Source organism: Cryptotermes secundus, unplaced genomic scaffold, assembly GCF_002891405.2.
Source record: "Cryptotermes secundus unplaced genomic scaffold, Csec_1.0 scaffold56, whole genome shotgun sequence".
Classification (NCBI taxonomy): domain Eukaryota; kingdom Metazoa; phylum Arthropoda; class Insecta; order Blattodea; family Kalotermitidae; genus Cryptotermes; species Cryptotermes secundus.
The window spans coordinates 1,615,642-1,636,269 of NW_019744407.1; the positions used below are offsets into that span (position 1 = coordinate 1,615,642).

At 39.5% G+C, this 20,628-nt stretch overlaps 1 protein-coding gene across 1 annotated transcript in view; it reads left to right on the top strand.

Annotated features, from left to right (window-relative positions):
• LOC111874658 (frizzled-4) overlaps positions 1 to 18,223 on the top strand; it is a 73,197-nt gene extending 54,974 nt beyond the window's left edge. The window contains exon 3 of the mRNA XM_023870350.2: positions 17,336 to 18,223. Within this exon, the coding sequence (XP_023726118.1) occupies positions 17,336 to 17,934 (599 nt within the window). The 3' untranslated portion in view covers positions 17,935 to 18,223. The remainder of the gene's footprint in view (positions 1 to 17,335) is intronic.
• Positions 18,224 to 20,628: the final 2,405 nt, after the last annotated feature.

A 20,628-nucleotide genomic window follows, 5' to 3' on the forward strand; every position in this document is an offset into this window, starting at 1 on the left:
ACTCGGAGAAAACCCGCCCCAGCGCCACTTTGTCCACCACAAATCCCACTTGACCAGACCCGGGATCTAACCCGGGCCGCCGCGGTGGGAAGCCAGCGACTAACCGCTTGAGCTATGGCACGGCCTCTTCCTGGGGTGTTAAGCAGACGGCGCGTGAAGCTGACCACTCACCTCCAACTAGTTCCGAGATAAAGAAAGTGTGGATCTATGCCTCCTCTCTCCCATACACCTTCATGGCTTAGTGTTTAATTAGTTAAGCGCAGGGACAACTTTACCTTTTCTTTACCTTTTATTCAAGTTTAATGTTAAGTCAGTATAATGGAAATCGATTATTTTTTTCCCCCCTTGGCACTACAGCCCCAGTGGGCCTAGGCCTACCTCCATGAACTCTCCGTTCACTTCGGTTTTTCTAGATCTTACACATACGGTAGGACTCCTTGGGCGAGTGATCAGCACGTCGCAAGGCCTCTACCTGTAGACAAACGGAAAAACGCACACAAACATCCATGCCCTGAGTGGGATTCGAACCCACGATCCCGGCTTCCGAGCGAGCGAAGACAGTGCATGCCTTAGACCGCTCGGCTACCGTGACCGGCAATCGATTAATTGGGAGATGAAATTTTCAAACGGACGGAAAGACGAACGTGGATTTCCCATTGTGCGTTCATTTTATGTGCTACATTCCGTACTCGAAATGCAGCGACCGGTTCCTCCAATTCACTTCGCAATTCATTGCCGACTGCAATCTTTGTTGCTCACTCTTACATAAAGAAAAGGAGAAGAGGTCGTTTTATCCTGATATATATTTAATCTGATTTTTGTTGTGTTTTGTTTTATGATTGTTCCTGTTGATTTAGCAACCACAGAAGTCGTGTTGTAGATACCGGAGATACCGACAGAAATATGGCAGTCAGAATATTATACACACAGAAAACAAACACTGAGGTTCGCTTTAATCCATACGCTTGTTGGGATGGTGTTTAAGTTCGTATTACATAGTAACACAAAGATGCCAACTTCGCAAAATGATTGTGGAGGCACAAGATATCAAACAAACCAGACCGCGTAGACGTTACTATATACTCGAGATTCTTTGCAGTATTCAAGTCCGAAGTCTTTAAGTACTTCCAGCAAACATGGAGGGATTTGCGTATTTAGTCGGAACTTTTACTGGGGTAGTTAATATTGTTCTTGTTTGCATGTTTCTTGTCTGAACACACAAAGAGGATAAAACTGAGTGTTCGTGGTGAGATTTCGTGCCGCATAGCGGCTGCTTAAAAGAGCACCCACGTTAGAGGATTTAGCAGCATGAACTGTCATGTGACACAGTTTGATACTTATTACGTAGATGGAAAACACTCTGAGACTTATTTAAAATTTTGAAAGCAAAAGAGAGCTAAGTGTTTATTTATCTTGACCTATTTACATATAATCGCTATGATTATAGTTGATTACAGTTGCAGATTCGCCTATTTTTTGTTTCAGTATTTTGAATTTGTCACTGTTCGTCAGTATCTGGAATTGAACCTGCCCCTCAAAATTATAACGCTTTCGCGTTTTAAAGGCGGCCTCATGTAATGGTATAAAATCACGATGCATATCAAATTCGAACTAGTAGTATGACTGAAATTTTAAATTAACATTAAGACATACGTTATTGTATAAATCACGCGTACTTTACCAATCTGTTTAGTTCTTTTTTCGAAGTTATTTTCCTTTCCTTTCTTTTCCGTTTCCTATTCTTCTTTTCTTATTTTCTCAGATCCTTGTCCGAAGAAGGCCATTTCTGTCAAACAATTTTTATGTTAATAGCCAAACCGTTCCGCAAGTAGAGGACGGACATTGTGAACAGTGAGGTGTCATCTTTAATAAGGAGTCAGTGCTGAAACAGTAATAAAAATTCGTATGCATCACACGATGTTGGCTGCGTAGTTTATTTGCAGTCTTGGTATGGGCTGCTGTCCTGAATTGATGGTACGGATAAAGTCACGGTTTTAAGTTTGTTCACATTGATCAAGAAGAGGCGTGAATTAAATAGTGGTTGATATTCATGTTGGCACAAAGTTAAAAAGTTTGTTGCGAGCTATATTGTTTTGTGAACTTCGATGGAGGAAGAGCTCTTCTTATTTAATATATATATATATATATACACACACACACACCAAAGTAATATTTGTATTTAATTACAGTTCGGCCGCTGGCCATAAGTAGGAACGAATTTTTCTTTTTCATCTACCTCTTGTGAACCCGAATTTCACTTGTTTCTATTCTTACGGTATAGCAGAGAAAATACGACACGAATAACGTTATTTTGCTGACAAGATTTGGGACCATAAACTACAAGAGTGAAAAGCTATGTTGTACTATGGAGCACACAATTTATTCTATGCTATTATTTTTATCGCCGTTTGTCTTGATGTTCATGTATTGCAGACATATCTCTTGCTGGCTTGGATAATCAATAGTACAGACACTTCGAATACAAAAATCAGACAGATAACGCGGCTGACATATGGTAGATATTAAAGCGTATGGAGGCATAAGTTGCATAAATTATTTCCCCTTATATTTCCTAAATTGTACGCTATACGATAGCAACCGTGTTAAGTAAAAGTATGAGCCCTAATCAGGTGTAGGGCTATATTGTCATGCACTCATGCGGTTATCTGTTTCTCAGAAATCTGACTATTTTTCTATTGCTAGTGGGGTGGGACTAAGTCCCTTGTACTGCGGTCACTTCTGGCCTTTGTACCAGCCCCAGATGATAGGTGAGGGTGATTGTGGAGCAGTTGGTGGAATGAAGATTGGCAGGGGAAACCGAAGTACTCGGAGAAGACCTGCCCCAGCGCCACTTTATCCACCACAAATCTCACTTGACTAGACCCGGGATCGAACCCGGGCCGCCGCTGTGGGAAGCCAGCAACTAACCGCTTGAGCCATGGCGCGGCCCTTCTTGGTATATTAGTTATTAAATTCAGTTCTTGTTTGTTTACGTGTAAACTTAACAGCCCAGTGGCCAATTACGAAGTTAGCACGAGCACGTAGAAAGAAGCAACAAAAACTTAAAACAAAATCCAAAATAAGGAAGTTTATACGTATAATGATGATAATAATGATAACAATTATAATACCATGAACAGTTGAAGGTATCATTAATAAATGAAAAAGAAAAATAAGTACAATTCTAGTGGTTATGCCATTATGCGGCGAGAAAGGATAATATTCATGTATACGTATACAGTATATATGACGATGATGATGATGATAATAATACGAGGGCTATTCGGCAAGTAACCTCCGTTGAGCTGTTAACAAAACAAGCAATGAGAAAAGAATTTATTATATACAAAAATACCTACATACTTAAGCCACTTCTCAACTTAGTCACCGCCCGGAATTGAGGCAATTGTCGTATCGAGGAATAAGTTTTTGTATGCCCGTGTCAAAGGAGTCTGCCGCTTGTGAACTCAGCCACGTTTTGACACCTTCCATCAACTCATTATTGATGAAGCGCTGTGATTCCAACCAGTCCTTCAAGTAGGTAAACAAGTGGTAGTCGCTCGGAGCGAGATCAGGGCTGTAAAGAGGGTGGTCAGACAACTCCCAGTTGAAATGCTTCAGCTGTATACTGACACGCATTGTCATGGAGGAGCACTGCGCTGGATGTCAGCATTCCACGCCTTTTGTTCTGCATGGCCCTACACAGTTTTTTTAGTGTTTTGCAATACACCTGTGACTTTATTACTGTCCCTTGTTGCATGAATTCCACCATCAGTACTCCCTTCTTGTCCCAGAAAACAGTCTCCATCAGCTTTCTGGCAGACTTTTATTTAAACATTTTCGACTTTTTTTGGTGAATGTGTGTGCATCCACAGCTTTGACTGCTCTTTGGTTTCAGCATTCACAAATGTAACCCAGGTTTCATCACCTGTTACTCGTACGATGTGACTGAGAAATTCTTCACCATCTTTATGGTATCGCTCCAAAAAGTCTACAAAAGCCGAAGCCATTCTTTATGTTTTGTGCGCGCCCGTGAGCATTTTCAGAACCCATCTTGTCCAAAATTTGTGATAGCCTAGTGCAACTGTGATAATCTCGTAGAGAACAGTGCGTGAAATTTGTGGACATTTACACGAATGTTCTGAAATTGTGAAGCGCCATCTCACAATTTTTTTGGTCAACACTCTAAACAAGATCATCACTTGCTACAGATGACCGACCACTTCGCTTTCCATCGTGAACATTTGTTCGCTCATCTTTGAACATTCTACACCACTGTCTTACAGTTTCTTCACTCATTACATTTTGGCCGTAAACCGCGCATAATTCACCATGGATTTCCGCAGCACTCGTGTTTCTAACTTGAAGACAGCGGATGATAACACGAATTTCGTAGTTGGCGGGATTTCAATCACGGAACACATCATAACTCACTATAGAGGCAAGAACAAACCCTACCACTACATGACCAATTATATAGTGATTTACAGTGCAATGAGTCATGTGACGCTACCTCGCACGTGCGAGCTCTCACCCGCTCCTACATTAATTGCCTAAAATAAACGGTTGTTACTTTCCAAATAGTCCTCGTAATAACAATTATAACATAAAATGTGATTAAGGAGAACGTTCTTGGCTGCGAATAGTCGACCTCCCTACGAACAGCATTAGCAGCTGATGCACATCTAGCAGAGGGACAATTTTTGCATGATGAGCAGACATGGAACCAAGTAGAAGTTCATAATTATGGATCAATACTCTAATAATAATAATAATAATAATATTAATATACACTTATATGAACGCTTTGGGTCGTCCGCCTTTCTGTCCACTTTATTCTACAAACAAGCAGGTTTTTTTCATAAATTATTGTGCACAAGCCAAAACATCAGAAAATAAAACTACTTTCTGAATTATTATTATTATTATTGTTATTATTATTATTCTATAGCCCTTTGTTGTTTCTTGGCCGCTTTTTTAGTTTCTTGAGCCTACACATAGCCGGTAGGTCTCCTTGAATGGGAGATCAGCCCGTCGCAAGGTCTCTACCTACGTACAGAACAACACAAATACAGAATAAACGCACACAATACAAACATCCATGCCTTGACTGGGATTCGAACCCACGATCCCAGCTTTGGACCGAACGAAGACAGTTCATGCATTAGACGGCGCGGCCACTGTGATCGTCTCTGAAGTAATGTACTTAATAGTAAAGTCGTTCCTGTGCTTAACTAATTAAGCTCTGCGTCAGAAAGACGTATGGGGGAGTGCAGGTATAGATCCAGGAGTAATATCGTCTGACCGATCGTATTTTTCGATGCAAGTATTCAAGGAGAAAGACAGACGTTTCCATAATCCTTAAACCGATGTGATAGCTCTGATTGGCGGACATAGTGTGGTTTGTATTGTAAACTTTTTGTCGAAATCCATTCATAGACAGGGCCACTAACACTAGATTACAGATGGCAGACAGAACCTATACGTAAGACGTCAACTTTTCGCTTGGCCTAAAGAAAGCACAGATACAGACAAAAAAGAAAACTGCTCTTTAAACAGAAACATCCGCTAAGCTCACTGCCTTCCTTCCCCCCACTCATAAATATGTCCTCGTATGCTTGGTACCTTTGGAAGGAACAGTCCATAAGGTCTGTGTGTTCTTAAGTCAGGATGGGCATGGCGGAAGGGTGGGGAGCACACGATCTTGACAGGACAAGTGAATTGATCCGTACTATAGTTCAGATCTAAGCTCCAATTCTCATATCGGTTTAAGTGTCAGCCAAAATTAAGGAGGTTGTTTGGGTCATCCTTATTTTGTAAACGGTCACATGAGTGTTGAAAATCTGTGCTGTAAGTTGTCAGAGGAATTAGATTTTTCGGCATTCATACTTTAATTCGCTTTTAGCATGAGCCACATACGCTACAAACCATTCCTATCGTGGAAATTAATTGGCGAGTCCTTAACTCTTCTCGACCAATAAATGGAGCCATTCAAGGATGGCTGAAAATCGAGTCCTTGAAAGAGAAGTCCAAGCTTTAGTACGTCCTCAGAATGAAAGACATCCTGAAATACGATCCTACAGGTAGACTCCGGCTTGGTTACTCATTTAGAATGTTATTGGACGTGTTGGTATGGGTGTGAAACTTGGTCTCTTGACATTAAGGGAGGAAGATAGACTGAGGGTGGGGTACGCGGTAGCGTAGTGGTTGAGGGTTCAAATCCCGATGAGGTCATTGGATTTTTTTCAGTTAACCTAATCCTTCCAGTCGCACTAGGCCCTGGGGTGTACGCAGCCTCTAACAGAAATGAGTACCAGGAATTAATTAAATAATTTTCCTGGGGAGTAAAGCACGGCCGGCGCTTAAGGCTGACAACCTTACCGCCACCTTTGAGCCGACTGTCTAGATAATGTGGGACCCTCAGCGTCTCACAACCCTATGGGGCTTCAGGGCCTGGGACAGGGATAGCTTTACTTTTTTTTTTTACATAGACTGAGGTTGTTTGAGAATAAGTTGTTGAGAATATTTAGACCGAATAGAGATGAAGTGACTACTGACGTTTCGGAGGAACTGATCGCCTCCATCTTCAGGGTCGAAGAATCAACTAAACAAGAAGCCAGCGTGAAAGCAGACGGCAAGCCATCTGTTTCTTGTTTGGCTTATTCTTCGACCCTGAAGATGGAGGCGATATGTTAGTCTGAAGCGCTGGTTGACTTTCAGCAGACTACACGGCGCTATGTCCTAGAAGATAGGACCCTTCACGTCATTACATAGTTCATCGAAGTATGGGTCCTGACGGGGTCGCCGCCTACTGTTTTGGAGTCGCGAGTTCTGAAAAATTATCTAGAAAACTGTTGTATCCACGCATGTTTTGGCAAGTCAGTAAGATCTGATATAGACACCTTCGGGAAATATAGCTTCTGTCCGCCGAAAATTACGCAAATTTTTGCATGACTGTACAGGAGCATTCTATAAATATCTTACTGTAGACCTAGAGAGGCTGTAAAACTATTTAGGTTCCTGTTGCCTCCATACAGCCTGTTACAAACCTGCAAGAATGTGCAGAACTGCAGTTAGCGTTGCCCAGCAGAGATGGTGGGATCACTTGCATTTTTGTACTTATTACTGCAAGGGGTTGTGGTATTACAATGTGTGAAGACCCTGTGCTAGTAGAAGTTGGTTTGTCAGGCTTTCAGTTTGCCGTGTAGTGTCTTGCAATTAACGAAACGGATTTTCTGCTTTAGTACTGCAAATACAACTGTATACATAAATATGAATTTATTTTCAGTGCGTTTTCTGCACAATTTGCAGGAGACGAATGAATAATGGGGAAATCGTGTCCGTTTATAATAAAGACTCAGAACTATAGATTCCTAGCTTATAAGCAGCAAACGAAAGTTCTGTCGTCTGTGAGTATCTTTAATGAGGAAAAATAGCTGAGATCTTCCGGAAGCACGTATATTTTATTTTCTGCCGACATGTGCACCCAGACTAGAGCATTTTGATGTCAGTTTGCATGGTTCTCGAACTCTGACTCATCTCCACGAAAGTGGGTCCTTTGATATCGATCCTAAATATGATTAAGAATTACAAACAATCCCAGGGAGAAGAGAAACGTGATGTAATTCTATCGGCCCCTTCTGCACTAGAGCAGGACATTATGATCCGCCTACAGCACGACGCCTGCCTGATAGCAAACCAACAGTGCACTGAGGTTCCTCTCCCACAGTCAGTAGGTTCAAGGATGTCGTCCATATCAGTGTCTCTCAACTAGTGGGACGCGTCCCATTTATGGAACGTGAGATTTCGAGAAAAGAGTAATCAGTTTAGCCACAAAATTCACAAAACGTTTCAGCGTTCTAAGCACCACTGTCTCCTTAATGCTGCACTGTAATAATATTTTGACTTTGATTACATCAGACCCTGTTGTTTTAAAAATATAATTATATTAATAAAACGTCAGAAACGATGACAGTTATTTGCGTTAAAAAACTTTCGTTTATGATAAATATAATTGTTCCTCCTCCCGCTTGGAGCATAGGACATCCTTGAAACGCTCGTTTCACTTCAATTTCTTAATTTCAGACAGTCTTTAGGACTTTTTGGACGGATGATCAGTCCGTCGCAAGGCTGCTACCTAACACAAACACAGAACAGACATCCATGTCTTGAATGCAATTCGAACCCACGATCCCAGTGTTGGAGTGAGGGAAGACATTTCAGGCCTTAGACAGCGCGGCCACTGTGATCGGCAGTGTGGTACTAAAAGGTACATAAATCTGAAAATGTGCGTCCTGGGACAGTAGAAGATTTCTTGCTCATGTGGTGGGACTGTTTTTTCTTTGAAAAATGAATGATGGGAAGCGAGATAAAAAGGGCTGAGAATTACAGCATTAGACAGTCAAAACAGACGAGGTATACTTAACACGTAGTGTTCAACTGTTGGCAGTGAATTTGAAATTTATTCTCAATTTCTATTTTTCTTGAATGAAAAAAATGTATTTTTAGAAAATAAAAAGTTTAAAATGTATCAATGAAAGTGACATGAACCGTTTGTACCATATGTACTCTCCTTTTTTTAAAGAAAACAGTAGGCTTGTAAGATCATGCTATGTGTGTATTTCCTTATTCAACTTTGGAAACAGTTGACTGATTTTAACGACATTTGGTATGAACGTTATCCCATCGAAGATGATCCCTACTTACAAAACAAAAACAAACTTTGTGGCTTGTAGTCCAACAGCGAACTATTCCGACCGAGCGACCGCCGCGTGTCGGCGAAGTTATTGCCATCTTTTGCGGATAGAGTGCCACGTGATCAGCGCAGCGAATCCCCACAACCGTTAATCTCTGTTTTCTAGACCGTGCCGCTGTTTCCTTGAAATAGCACCTCAATTATCCTCACGAGGCTGAGTGGACCGCGTTCCAGAACCACTATTTCTTAGAAAATCGGGTAGCGCCGGGAATCGAACCCGCGGCCTCTGGATCTGTAGCCAGGAACTCTGACCACTAGACCACAGAGGCGGTCGATCACTACTCATACGTTTTATAATTTCTTGAACTCATTAATAAATAACTTCATGGTGGACAGACGAACTAGTGAGGTGGGAGCGACACCAGGAACACTTAATAATGTGGTGCTGCAGTTAGGTCTGTGAATGAAAACGATCTTCGAAAAACTTCAGACTTCTGTTACAGGAATTCTTCTGTAGAATGAAGAAAACCTAGGGGTTACATGAAATCTGTAGTTAGCATTCGGTTTAACAGCTATAAATTAACCGTTGAAGTCACTGTAAAATTTGGTGTGGCGATAGATTATAGAAAAATTGTGCAAAATAACAAGTCAGTATTCACAAAAATGACAACCGTGTGAGAGGTGCCAAATACAAAGAGTACTAACTACTTACTTGTCAGTATAATGCAATCAGATGGCATTGCCAAACAATTCTCTTGTAATTTCTTTATAATAATAACACCATCTTGTCAAGAATGATGGAACTATACCTCTGCTTCCACGTACGTTTTCATGGCCTGGTGCTTAATTAATTAATCACAGGGACAACTTTGATTTTTTCTTAACAGAGGTTTTTGAGTATTCTCCGTCCAAAATTTTACCTCTACAACCAACTGTAAGAAAAAAAAACAATATTCTGATTCCACAAGGCCTATTATCATAGTACTAAAACTGAACTAGACTTGTAATTGCAATTCCTCTACTGATTGGTGCTTGTAATATACATTGTTACCATCTGTCGAACCAAGGCACTGGGAAGGGCCGCGTCATAGCTCAAGCGGTTAGTCTCTGGCTTCCCACCGCGGCGGCCCCTGTTCGATTCCGGGTCTAGACAAGTGGGATTTGTGGTGGACAAAGTGGCGATGGGTCATGTTTTCTCCGGGTACTGGGGAAAATACCATTTTCCTTCATATCCGTTCGCCAACAGTCCATCATTCGTGTGGTGTAAAAGATATCTGAAAAAGTGGCATAAAATGAATGGAAGATATACTGACATTTGCATCCCTACCTAACAGTGTGTTTCTGAAACTTCATTTTTAGGATAATACAATGAACGAGGGAGCTAAATCGGATTTTAGTTCTGATAGTGAAGAAGGTAGCACCATGGAAATTACGGAGGAGCAGCCTCGAGGGAAGGAATTCACATCCCCTAACCAAAATAAATCCATGATTTATTCCAACCGTCTTACAGTGCATACATTTATTCACCTTACTCTTCTCTCTTGCACTACATGTTTCAGCACAAAAGTGCCATCTTCAGGTGCTTTTCGTTGTACGTCAAACTACTTCATTGCATGCCCTGTTGTCTTTATACACTGACATAAATCAGTGCAACAGGACGCTGAAATATAACAAAATAAATCCACTTAATAAGGGGAGAAGAAGTTCCTAGAGCGGTAGAGGCACCTCGCATAATTACGGAAACTGTACCTATAAAGAGTCAGAGATATTACAACGCTGTATTCGGGGGGAATTAAGATGATGTATGGTACAAAGGGTGCAGTGCAGCACTTAATCAACAATATTTTATTTGAAGTCGACATGAATAACTATGAACAGAACCAAGCACTGCTATTAACACAATTTTTATAACATCACATTATTACCATAGCAGCTACATGCTACTTAACGTTCGCTGTATTTATCAACGTTACACCCACCATTGACGTCATCTTCGCGGATTCTTCCAATGCATTCGACCTCGTCTCAGCATTCGCTTTATTCGCCCACTTGTCAGTTACATCGCCGCTGTCAAACAGTTGTTAGTAGTCAGGCATTTTGTCCCCAACCCCGCAATCACGAGCCAGTTTTGTTTCAATAAAAGAAACAGGCAAATTTACGGTTACAAGTATATAGCAATATTCAAAACTGCAATTAGCTTGCTTCTTACATACAATGTTTTACTGCATAATGAATATTTTGAAGACTGAAAATTTTACTGGATAAAAAGTCTTGAGAATTGACTGCATTTTTAAAATTATGTTTCGCTAGTTTTCCAAAATATATAATGAAAGAAAATGTTTACCTTCGCTTCGCAGACTTCTAGAACTGTTGTTGAGCTTATCTGTCTTTACATTTTGAGTAAGTACATCAAACTTGTATATGAACCTCCATTCGCTAAAAACCGAAGTGTTAGAGCTGATCTTTCATGTGCGGGTATTGCGTCTCTAAGGAGAGTATTTTTTTCTTTTCAGTTGTAGGGCAGACTAAGTTCAGTTAAAAAGTCGATGTCAGAAGAAGACATTCGGCAAAAATATTTAAGTTCCCGTGAATCTTGTACCCTTAGTTCCTTCATTAAATCCCTGCCACCATAGCAGTCCCGGTATTAAGAATTTGTGATCAGCCACCAACACCTTCTTTTCTGTGGCTTCTGTTTGCTCACAAGTTTACTTAAAACTACAGAGGCACCACACATGGCTAATAGAACCCAGCATCAAGAGATGTGAGTTCTTAATTTAGTGTGTACGACATGAAAAACAGTTCCTTTCATTTTCATTCACTCTGCAGCTGATGACCCATCTTGAACTGAATTCGGACGTTCGCCGGACTTCATTTACGTTCGCATAGTGCATACCCACCTGTCTATGTATACATACATATGCCTGTTCGCCAAAAGTACGGATTTGTTTTTGTTTAAAAATGGAACGGTTGGCATCTTATAGTGATAGGAAAACTATTGTCTGTCCGCCCTCAGGTTCACTGTTGTAGGCTGTTATGCCAGCGCACCCAAATAAAAAGACTTAAGACACAGATCAAACTATTCCTCATTAAGTAAGATTTGAGGCTNCTCATTAAATTTGAAATCCTGGTCACATGCCTGAGTATGCGTGAGCGGAAACACCACTAAGGCCATGACGTCACTTGGAGAAACGAAGTCGTAGAGAACAACTTTTTATTGCTGTGACGAAGTGTGCCAGCTGCTGACGCATCTTGCATGAAATCAGGATACAAATAAATGTGCACAAAAACTTCCACACATCTCCATCCGTTTGCTGTTCATGTACACTAGACGAAAGGATACAGTTATTGTACGTGAAGAAATAATTGCAATTGAATTTTCTGGTTCTCATTTGTACATAAATGTAACAAAAGGTTGAATGAGATTCTTGTTCAAATTGCTAATCATAGTTTAATTATCAGTATCTGATAATGTTTCTCTGTAGTAGGCCCACTAGTTGCATCGACACTGACCAAAGGAGGATATAACATTAAGCCAGACGAAATGCTTGTTCGTCAGAACTACATTGAACCGACCGGTTCTTACGGTCTCTTCACTTGCGGATTTCTTATATTTTTCCTTCTACCCTGAAGGTGGAGGCGATAAGCTCCTCCGAAACGTCGGTTAACACCACATATACACGGTGCCAAATCCCAGAAGACTGCTTTCTTCATAGTCACCGCCGTGAAAGCCTCAAATCTTACATTTGTTAACATGTGTATGTGTCCATCCAGATGAAAGTAAGCCTGGCCAGAGAACTGTTGAAAACATCCAAAGTTTTTTCAGTGTATTTAAACTTCAAATACACTACGGACGTCGGATGTAGAGGCAGGAAGCTGGTAGGCTGATTCATGCAACTGAAGCCGGAGCAAATACTGCTCACAAACTTGACGAGTTATGACAACTTCTTGATAATGAATGCATGCTTCCATTTCCTTCGAAAAGTTGGCAAATGTTTGCATAGGCTCCCAGGGTCACTTCGCTATTGGTTTATTGTTAGTAGAATCAATATGAAGCACCTTACATGTGCATAGGTGACAGAATTTCAACAATTCATTCAATATTTTGGTAGACTTGTATTTGTATTTGCCGACCAGTACATTCTGACTTCGTAGTTTTCATATGTATACAAAAGCGATTGAATGAAAGTGACTAAATGATGAATGTCCTAGCAAGGAGTTGATGGAATGTTTGTCTTCAGGTTTTTTATTTTCATTTTTTAATTTGTTATGCTCGAGGTGACGGGAGAAGTTGATGGAATTACAGTAGAATGATTCATATTTTTTTGTTATACAGGAAGGGATAACTCTCCAGTGTAGGACCTTGTGGCCCTTGTTAATTAAACCCGGTGTTTTTTACTCACGTCTGTATTTTCTGGCTCTTCGATTGTTATCACACCATTATTATCACTATTTTTATTAATTTCGTTATTATTATTATTAATTAAATATTAATGCTTCTTTTTCACTTCTAAATAACTTATTTTTATGATAATGGAATTATTATTATTGTTATTATTATCATTTATTTGCTTGTTTGTTTACTTTTATTCATTATTGTGTTTACCCAAGAAATTGCCTGTAATTTATTTTTGACTTATAATGTGTTTTACTAATGTTTGTATAATGTTACACGTAATTACTTTCATCTACACTGTGCTAAGTCTGTAATTGGCCTTGCGGCTGTTGACTTGGCACATAAATAATAATGAATTGAATTGAATTGAATTGAATATTGTAATGCTGTAATACCGACTAAAATAATGGACCTGATATTACCAACAATGAGTAAACTCTACAGGAAGTTAATAATATTAATATCTACTGATTCAGATTAATCTGTTATGTTCCTCATAGTAACAGTTCTTGCATGGACACAGCCACATTTACGAAGATGGATTTGTTTCCTTTTCATACACTGGCAACAGACCTACTTTAACTCTTTTGCCTTCTTCAACAGTAATCGTAATACGTACTTATTATAAAGACAGTTCGAACGTTAATGTAGAATTCTCTAGATAGTATTTTAAGCACACGAGTCTGCCTGGTGCAGTCGAGGTCAAAATGAAGTACGAAAAATTTGCTGACAGACAATGGCGTCACTGAAGTCTTCTTGACATCTGGAGCTTGACTGTGGTTGCAGAAACAGGCTTTGCATGGAAATAACATTCAATTGTATAATTTCTTTGGAGTTGGGCTAGTAACTACCGTTTGTTTTGTTCGTACGTGTCGTTATAGCCGTCCTATTCAAGAACGGACATCGGAGTTTGGTACCTACGCATGCTGTACGTTTAATAAATTTAACTGTTCATTACACTTCATGCAGTACGAATATTTAGTGCCAATCCCACTTCAATTTCTGTTAGATAGTACCCAAAACTAAAATGAAGGCTTCTTTTCTAACTAGTAATCTATATTCTTAAAATGTAAATGAACAGTCATAATAATCGTATTACCTATATAAAATTCGGGAAGAAAATACATGTACTTTAGTTCACGTGATTACATGAGTAACAGCTAGCCAGTCAAGGTTGAAAGCTGTTTGTAATCTCCAGTACGCATATTCAGGCCATTTTGTGAGTAGATGACACACGGGCTCAGGGACAGATTTATATTAGCTGAACATGCGCATTAGTTCCATAACAGTGAGAAGACAAAGGCCGAGAATATGCTAATTTATAGGAAGATTTTTAATGAGCCAATTTCTTTCGCGCGGAATCGTGCGTTATAAATTATTATCTAAATTAAAGTTATCGAAACATGATGCGTAACTGATTAATGGACTTGGAAATTGGTTATGAGCAGGGCCCGGATTTTGATGACCTAAAAATATTTTAAAAATGATCGAAGAAATCCAGAAATATGACCTATAAAATGACCGAAAATACATAAAACTGACATAAAATGACCGAAAAATCCAGAAGTTTGATTCCCGACCTAAAATGTATCGTGTCGTGGAAAGTCTAATTGTTTTAAAATGTATTTTTAATCTTTATTAACACTGCGAACTCAACGTTACTCTTTTAAGTTCGTCCTCTTTTTATGTTGAAAATTAAGCAATATGTGATTGAATTTGAAGCTAAATGTTTCAATACGATTTTTTTCTACCGCGTTAGAACGCTTATCAAATGTACATATACGGTATATATTCCAATATTTAAGTGCCACCTCATTCAGAGTTGCAATAGATGACAGTCAACATGCGGTGATTCTCGAAGGTGAGTGAGCGCCTATTGTCCGACACCTCATTCTTGTACGTGTACTTGGAGAAACTCCTTTCCACATCTGCAGACACAATGGGAACGTATTTGAAGTGTACCAATTCACTAGCAGTAAGTTCTTCAACACTGAAAGTGCTGAAGGACTCTCCCGTCAGAATTCGAGAAATGCTGCATAATGTTTCATAACCTGAGTTTTTATCAAGAACATGTTTCATTTTTCTTGACACCATTTTACCAATGTCTCCTGACATTTTCTCCAAATCGCAGGCTATTCTTTCACCAGAGCAAGCAAGCGAGCGAGCGAATCTTCTAGCGTTGCTCCTTTCTCCTGTAAGCATTTGATTCCCTCCGTCAAGGAACTGAAATTTGCCTTTATGAAGGCCAGCTGTCCTTCCCTTTCGCTGCACGAGAACAGTTCCTGAGCAGCTTCAATTGCCCTCGCATCTTTCGTCTTCATTGAATCTACAGTGTTCTTCACTACCTGAACATGATCGCTATAGTAAATTGCAGCATCAATTCGCGTTCCCCACCTTGTGATGACGGGTTCTGGGGGCAGTGGAACACCAGGAGCCATAACATTAAATTGCATTTTACGAGATGGAGCCTTGACGAAAATCTTCTTCGTCCCCAACACGATAGCATCCACTTGAGGAAATCTTAATCTCACTTTCTCCGTCTCTCTATGCAGTGCATGAGATAGGCAAGTAACGTACACCAATTTCGTATGAAACAACTTTATTGACTTCCCTGCTTTCAAAATATATGGAGCTGCATCGGTCACAAAAAGCAAGACGACGTCTTGTCGTATACCCTTTGGCCACAGTAGAATCATCGACCTGTCAAAGAGTTTACAAAATGCGGAATTATTAACGGATTCTAGCACCTCGCTCGTAAGCAGAAACACTTCACCTGGTCCGCCAATTTCCAAGGTTCCAATGATGACGTTTGCCACGTAGCGAGTCTCCGTATCGCAGGTCTCATCAATGGAAACGAAAATCTTCCCATGCACTTTATTCCTAATCATTTCCGGGATATTGTTGTAGCACTTGGAAAGGTAGTTCTTCCTGAGGGTGGATTCATCCGGGATACGACCACAATTCACTTCCAGATTTTTTTTCCCAGTTTTTCATTTTTCAGAGCCCAAAACGGAATATTTGCGGACACCAGAGCATCACACAGATCTGCGAAAAAAATCCGATGACTTATTTCCGCCTTCAGATTAACACTGTTGCAGTAACATTTGCACAGATTTCTTTTTGTTCGAAATTTGCGCTATTCATATATGCTTGTTGCGGCCGATATGTTGCTGTACCGTGAAACATTTTTTCTGCTGTTAATTTTGTGTCACATTTCTTACAGTATAAAATGTTACCGTCGGTTGAAAATATATCACCTCCAAATTCAGCTACAATCGGATTTAAATGACACGATTTAGATGGCTTTGCTTTAGGCATCCTGATAAAATGAATCATTCTAGTGCAACACAGAACTGAACTTTTCACACTGAGAACCTTTCGTCAACTATATCTTTGTCTGTACGGTCAAGGGCGAGAAACTGAAGACATACGAAGTTTTATTGAGCAACAATATGTCATAAAAAACGAGGGATTCCGACTAGAAATATTTGTAATTAAGGAAATTCCTTTACATAGAACTTTGAAAGGGCCGCAGTGTGAGTGACCGCTGTCGTAACCTGCTGCCAGCTTAAAATGTGTTATGATCTGTAATGTCAGCACTTTCCGCAAAACGAACGGAAAGGACGGGGCATTATTACAACTTATTATTGCATACTGTAGTAGCATGTATTCGGGGTGCAGCTGCAGGCTGCCTTTGTAAAGGCAGGAGAAAGAGAAAGGGCACTTTAATTGCATATTAATCACATTTCTGAAACATGTGAGGAAATTTTCCCTAAAATGGCTAAAATTACAAAAAAATACCCTTACAAGTCCAAAAATTTACCAAGAAATTACTTAAAAACTTTAAAAAGACGAAAAATTAAAAAAAAAAGGACCTATAAAAGTTACATTTCTGTAACCAGCGGCTTATCTCCGGGATTTATATATTTACGGGCATCTAATAGGATTCAAGGAAAGAAAGATGACATGTCATCAAAATCCGGGCCCTGGTTATGAGGTACTCATATATCAGCGCACATGCACCCTTGCGCTGACACGTGTATATTCTTTTGTCCAGAATACTACAGAGTGGCATTATTCTAAAGCAACATTTTGCGATGAATTCTGTGCGCAGATTAGTAAAAGGTCTATTTTTATTTCATGAAGTAATCACTACTAATCTTTCTTTTCTTGATTTGCCTCATTCTGATGTCGCTTTTAAGGATACAAAATGTAAAGTATAATTTACTTTCTGATCCCTGTTGCAGGTGCGTGCTACGTGGGAAACCAGGACACCAAGTCACTGCTTGTATTCGTCCTGGCACCTCAGTTCCTGTACCTGGTGCTGGGCGCCTCGCTACTTCTGCTCGGTTTCCTGGCGCTCTTCCGCCGCCATCCTCGGGCTGTAAAAGTCGCCACATCTGCTGCGCGACGCGACGCCAAAGCTGATAAACTCGAGATGGTTACTGTTCGCCTGGGAGTGTTCGGCGTACTGTACACAGTACCCACCACCTGTGTGGTAGCGAGCCTCTTTTACGAGTATTGGTCGCGTGACGAATGGCTCATGGTTTCATCAGTGCCTCGTTATCAACCTCGGCCAAGTTTGTGGATTTTTTTGTTGAGACTTTTCATGTCTCTTGTCGTTGGGGTCACGGCTGCAGTATGGGTTTGGTCTCCTAAAACACTGCGAGCTTGGAGACGTCTGTTCCACCGATTGGGTCCTTACAAACAGCCCCCAGTGAAGTGCCATCCCATTCAATATTATGCAACTCCCCCTCACCTCCCGTCTTCGGCACAGCAGAGGTCACAGCATGGACACAAGCCACACAGAAAACATCGCAAACATGGCAGTGAGACCACGGTCTAATGCCATAAAAATTAATTTAAAAGTGCCAAGTGTGTCTTATCCTTCATATTTACTATTCCTGTACACATTCTTTAACACTTCTCTCATAAGATCGCAAGATGACAAACAGTTGAGAAATTTTTCTCGTATGCACAACCTAGTGCACAGCGAAGCCAAAGCAGGATTGAAATTTTTGTCATTTCTGTGAGTTATTGTGCTTTTCGCTACTACAAAAAGTTGAAAAACAAATGATAAAATTGCATTCTGGTGTATATTCCTCGCATGCCGAAATGCCCGAAGTGTACATAAATGACAAACTCTGTCGGATGATCCCTTAAAACAGATTCGTATCTCTCACTTCGCAAGCTTATATTGTTACTGTTGTGGAAATAATAGTCTACTTAGGCCATTATGCTTTCATCACACTATTTTTTATTTGAACAGGATAAACTGGCCTCTTTGTTACAAATACCTCTGTCACCCATGTAGGAAGGAATTTATGTCATGTTGGAATGAAATCTGGGACTCCACAGACCAGTTCAGGTATCATACATGATAGCTGCATGATACTTGCATTCCCCAGCTTCACGGCCTTAATTTTCGGTGATTAGAATTATTTTGTTCTGTAAGCTTTAATGCTATTCATTTTTGCATTTTATGAGTCTAATATTTTTGTTTTAGACAGATAACTTTTTTTAAGTCTTCACTGAAAAGATTAAATTCAACTCGAAGTGCTGGTCACATTCGATACAAATGATTTGCACAGATAAACTGTTGGGACTGCATGTATTAGCTGCAGTCAAGTTTATCTCAGTAGTAAGGTGATCTGGTTTGATATCAGTATGAAAATTAATATTGATTAACAGGGCCCGGATTTTGATGGCCTGAAAATATTAAAAAAAATGACCGAAAACATCCAGAAAAATGACCTAAAGGAGAAAAGAAAGAACACTTCGCTTCCATGTTATTCACATTTCAGAAAACATATGAAGAAAAATTCCCTAAAATGGCCAAAAATGACAAGAAATGCCCTTAAAAGTCTAAAATTTACCAAAAAATTACCCCCCAAATTAAAAAATGATCTTAAACCAAAAAATGACAAAAAATTACTTTTAAAATTTACATTTCTGTAACCAGCAGCTCATATCCGAGATTTATATATTTAAGAGCATCACATAGGATACAAGGAAAAAAGATGACATGTCATCAAAATCCGGGCCCTCTTGATTAACAACTTTAAAATACATTGTAATTACTAAGATATTAATTACTTACTCATTATTTTAACATTTCACAACAGTAAATTTTAAACATATTAATTTGAACAGTTTTCTTGATGGCCTTACAATTTCCATTATTTTTTAAAACTGTAATTATGCTTACTGTTAAATATTTTACACAACTTCTGTTTTTCAATGTAGTTATTTTCAGTCCAAGTTCTTTTTTTTTCTTCTTCTTCTTCTTCTTTTAGGATTTAAACATGACTGTAGTTCTGTGATAAGGTTTATCTGCAAGAGAAAATGGATCCCATGTGGCTTGCTCATTCATATACAAGATCATAACGTGTTGCTGAGGTGGCCATAGTCCATGGCCTATGAATCTGTTTACACCCAGGTAGACTGCAATATTCAATATGACATTTTGCAGGTGCAGTACAATTATCGTGAACTTGTGGTGTGTTTCCATAGTAATAAATGGATCGCATATTAAATAGGAACTAACATTTACAAATCATTATTTCACTGTTTGGACTTTCTACTCAGATGCAAGGACTACTGAAAATCATAGACTCTTTCCACACCCAGGAATGGGGCGGCCATCTATTTACTCGCATTGCCCTTGACTCTTTCAAGTGGGAATCACTTTACTTCCATAGGCAGGTGCTTTATTGACTGAACATGAAGTCTAATGCATAATATAGTTTGCCAGTACAAGTATATCACAAGTAACACTGTACACCATTATGACTGAAAAAACTCTTCAGTGTTCTAGTTGACCGGCATAATTTTTATTAGAGCCAATATGATTGTCAGAAGAATTAGTGCATATTGTTTATTGCACTCTGTGTTAAAGATCATCTGAAGAAGTCTTTGTGGTGATATTTTTTATTGCAGTGTAGTCCCATTTTATGTATTCCTGTATGTATAGTTTCTCACAGGTATGATTTTAGCTTAAAAAGTATGAAATAAAATGACAGTCCTGTGTTTATAATTGTGTGTGTTAAATTACAATCATGAAGTTCTCAGGTTTTCTGAGAACTGGTTGCCCCTTGTAAAGTTTTCACTTTGTTCTTCCTTCTACTCCCATACCTCCTTCACTCTTCTACGCCAGAATTTCAGTTCCTTTTGATTATACTTTGTACATGCAGATTGTTTTCCCCTCCCATCTGTGAATGGAACCTGTGATGTTGTTGATGTGTGTTTACTTCGTTTCTTTTCTTTTACAGGGTGGCGACTAGCTGATTACAAGAGAGTGTGTTTTTCATCAGGAAGACTGGAGTTCAGTAATGTATGTGTACAATCTGAAAGGAAAACATGTGTTTCAAATCAGTAACAAAAGTTTCATTTGAAGTTAGAAGATGTTTACATTGCTGCATTCTTATTCAATGCAAAGGAAATTTGTGAACTATTTTAAGTCACACATTTTAGTGCAGTAAGCAGATTGGAATTAATCATATTATTCACATATTATGATGAAACATGATTGCTTGGATTG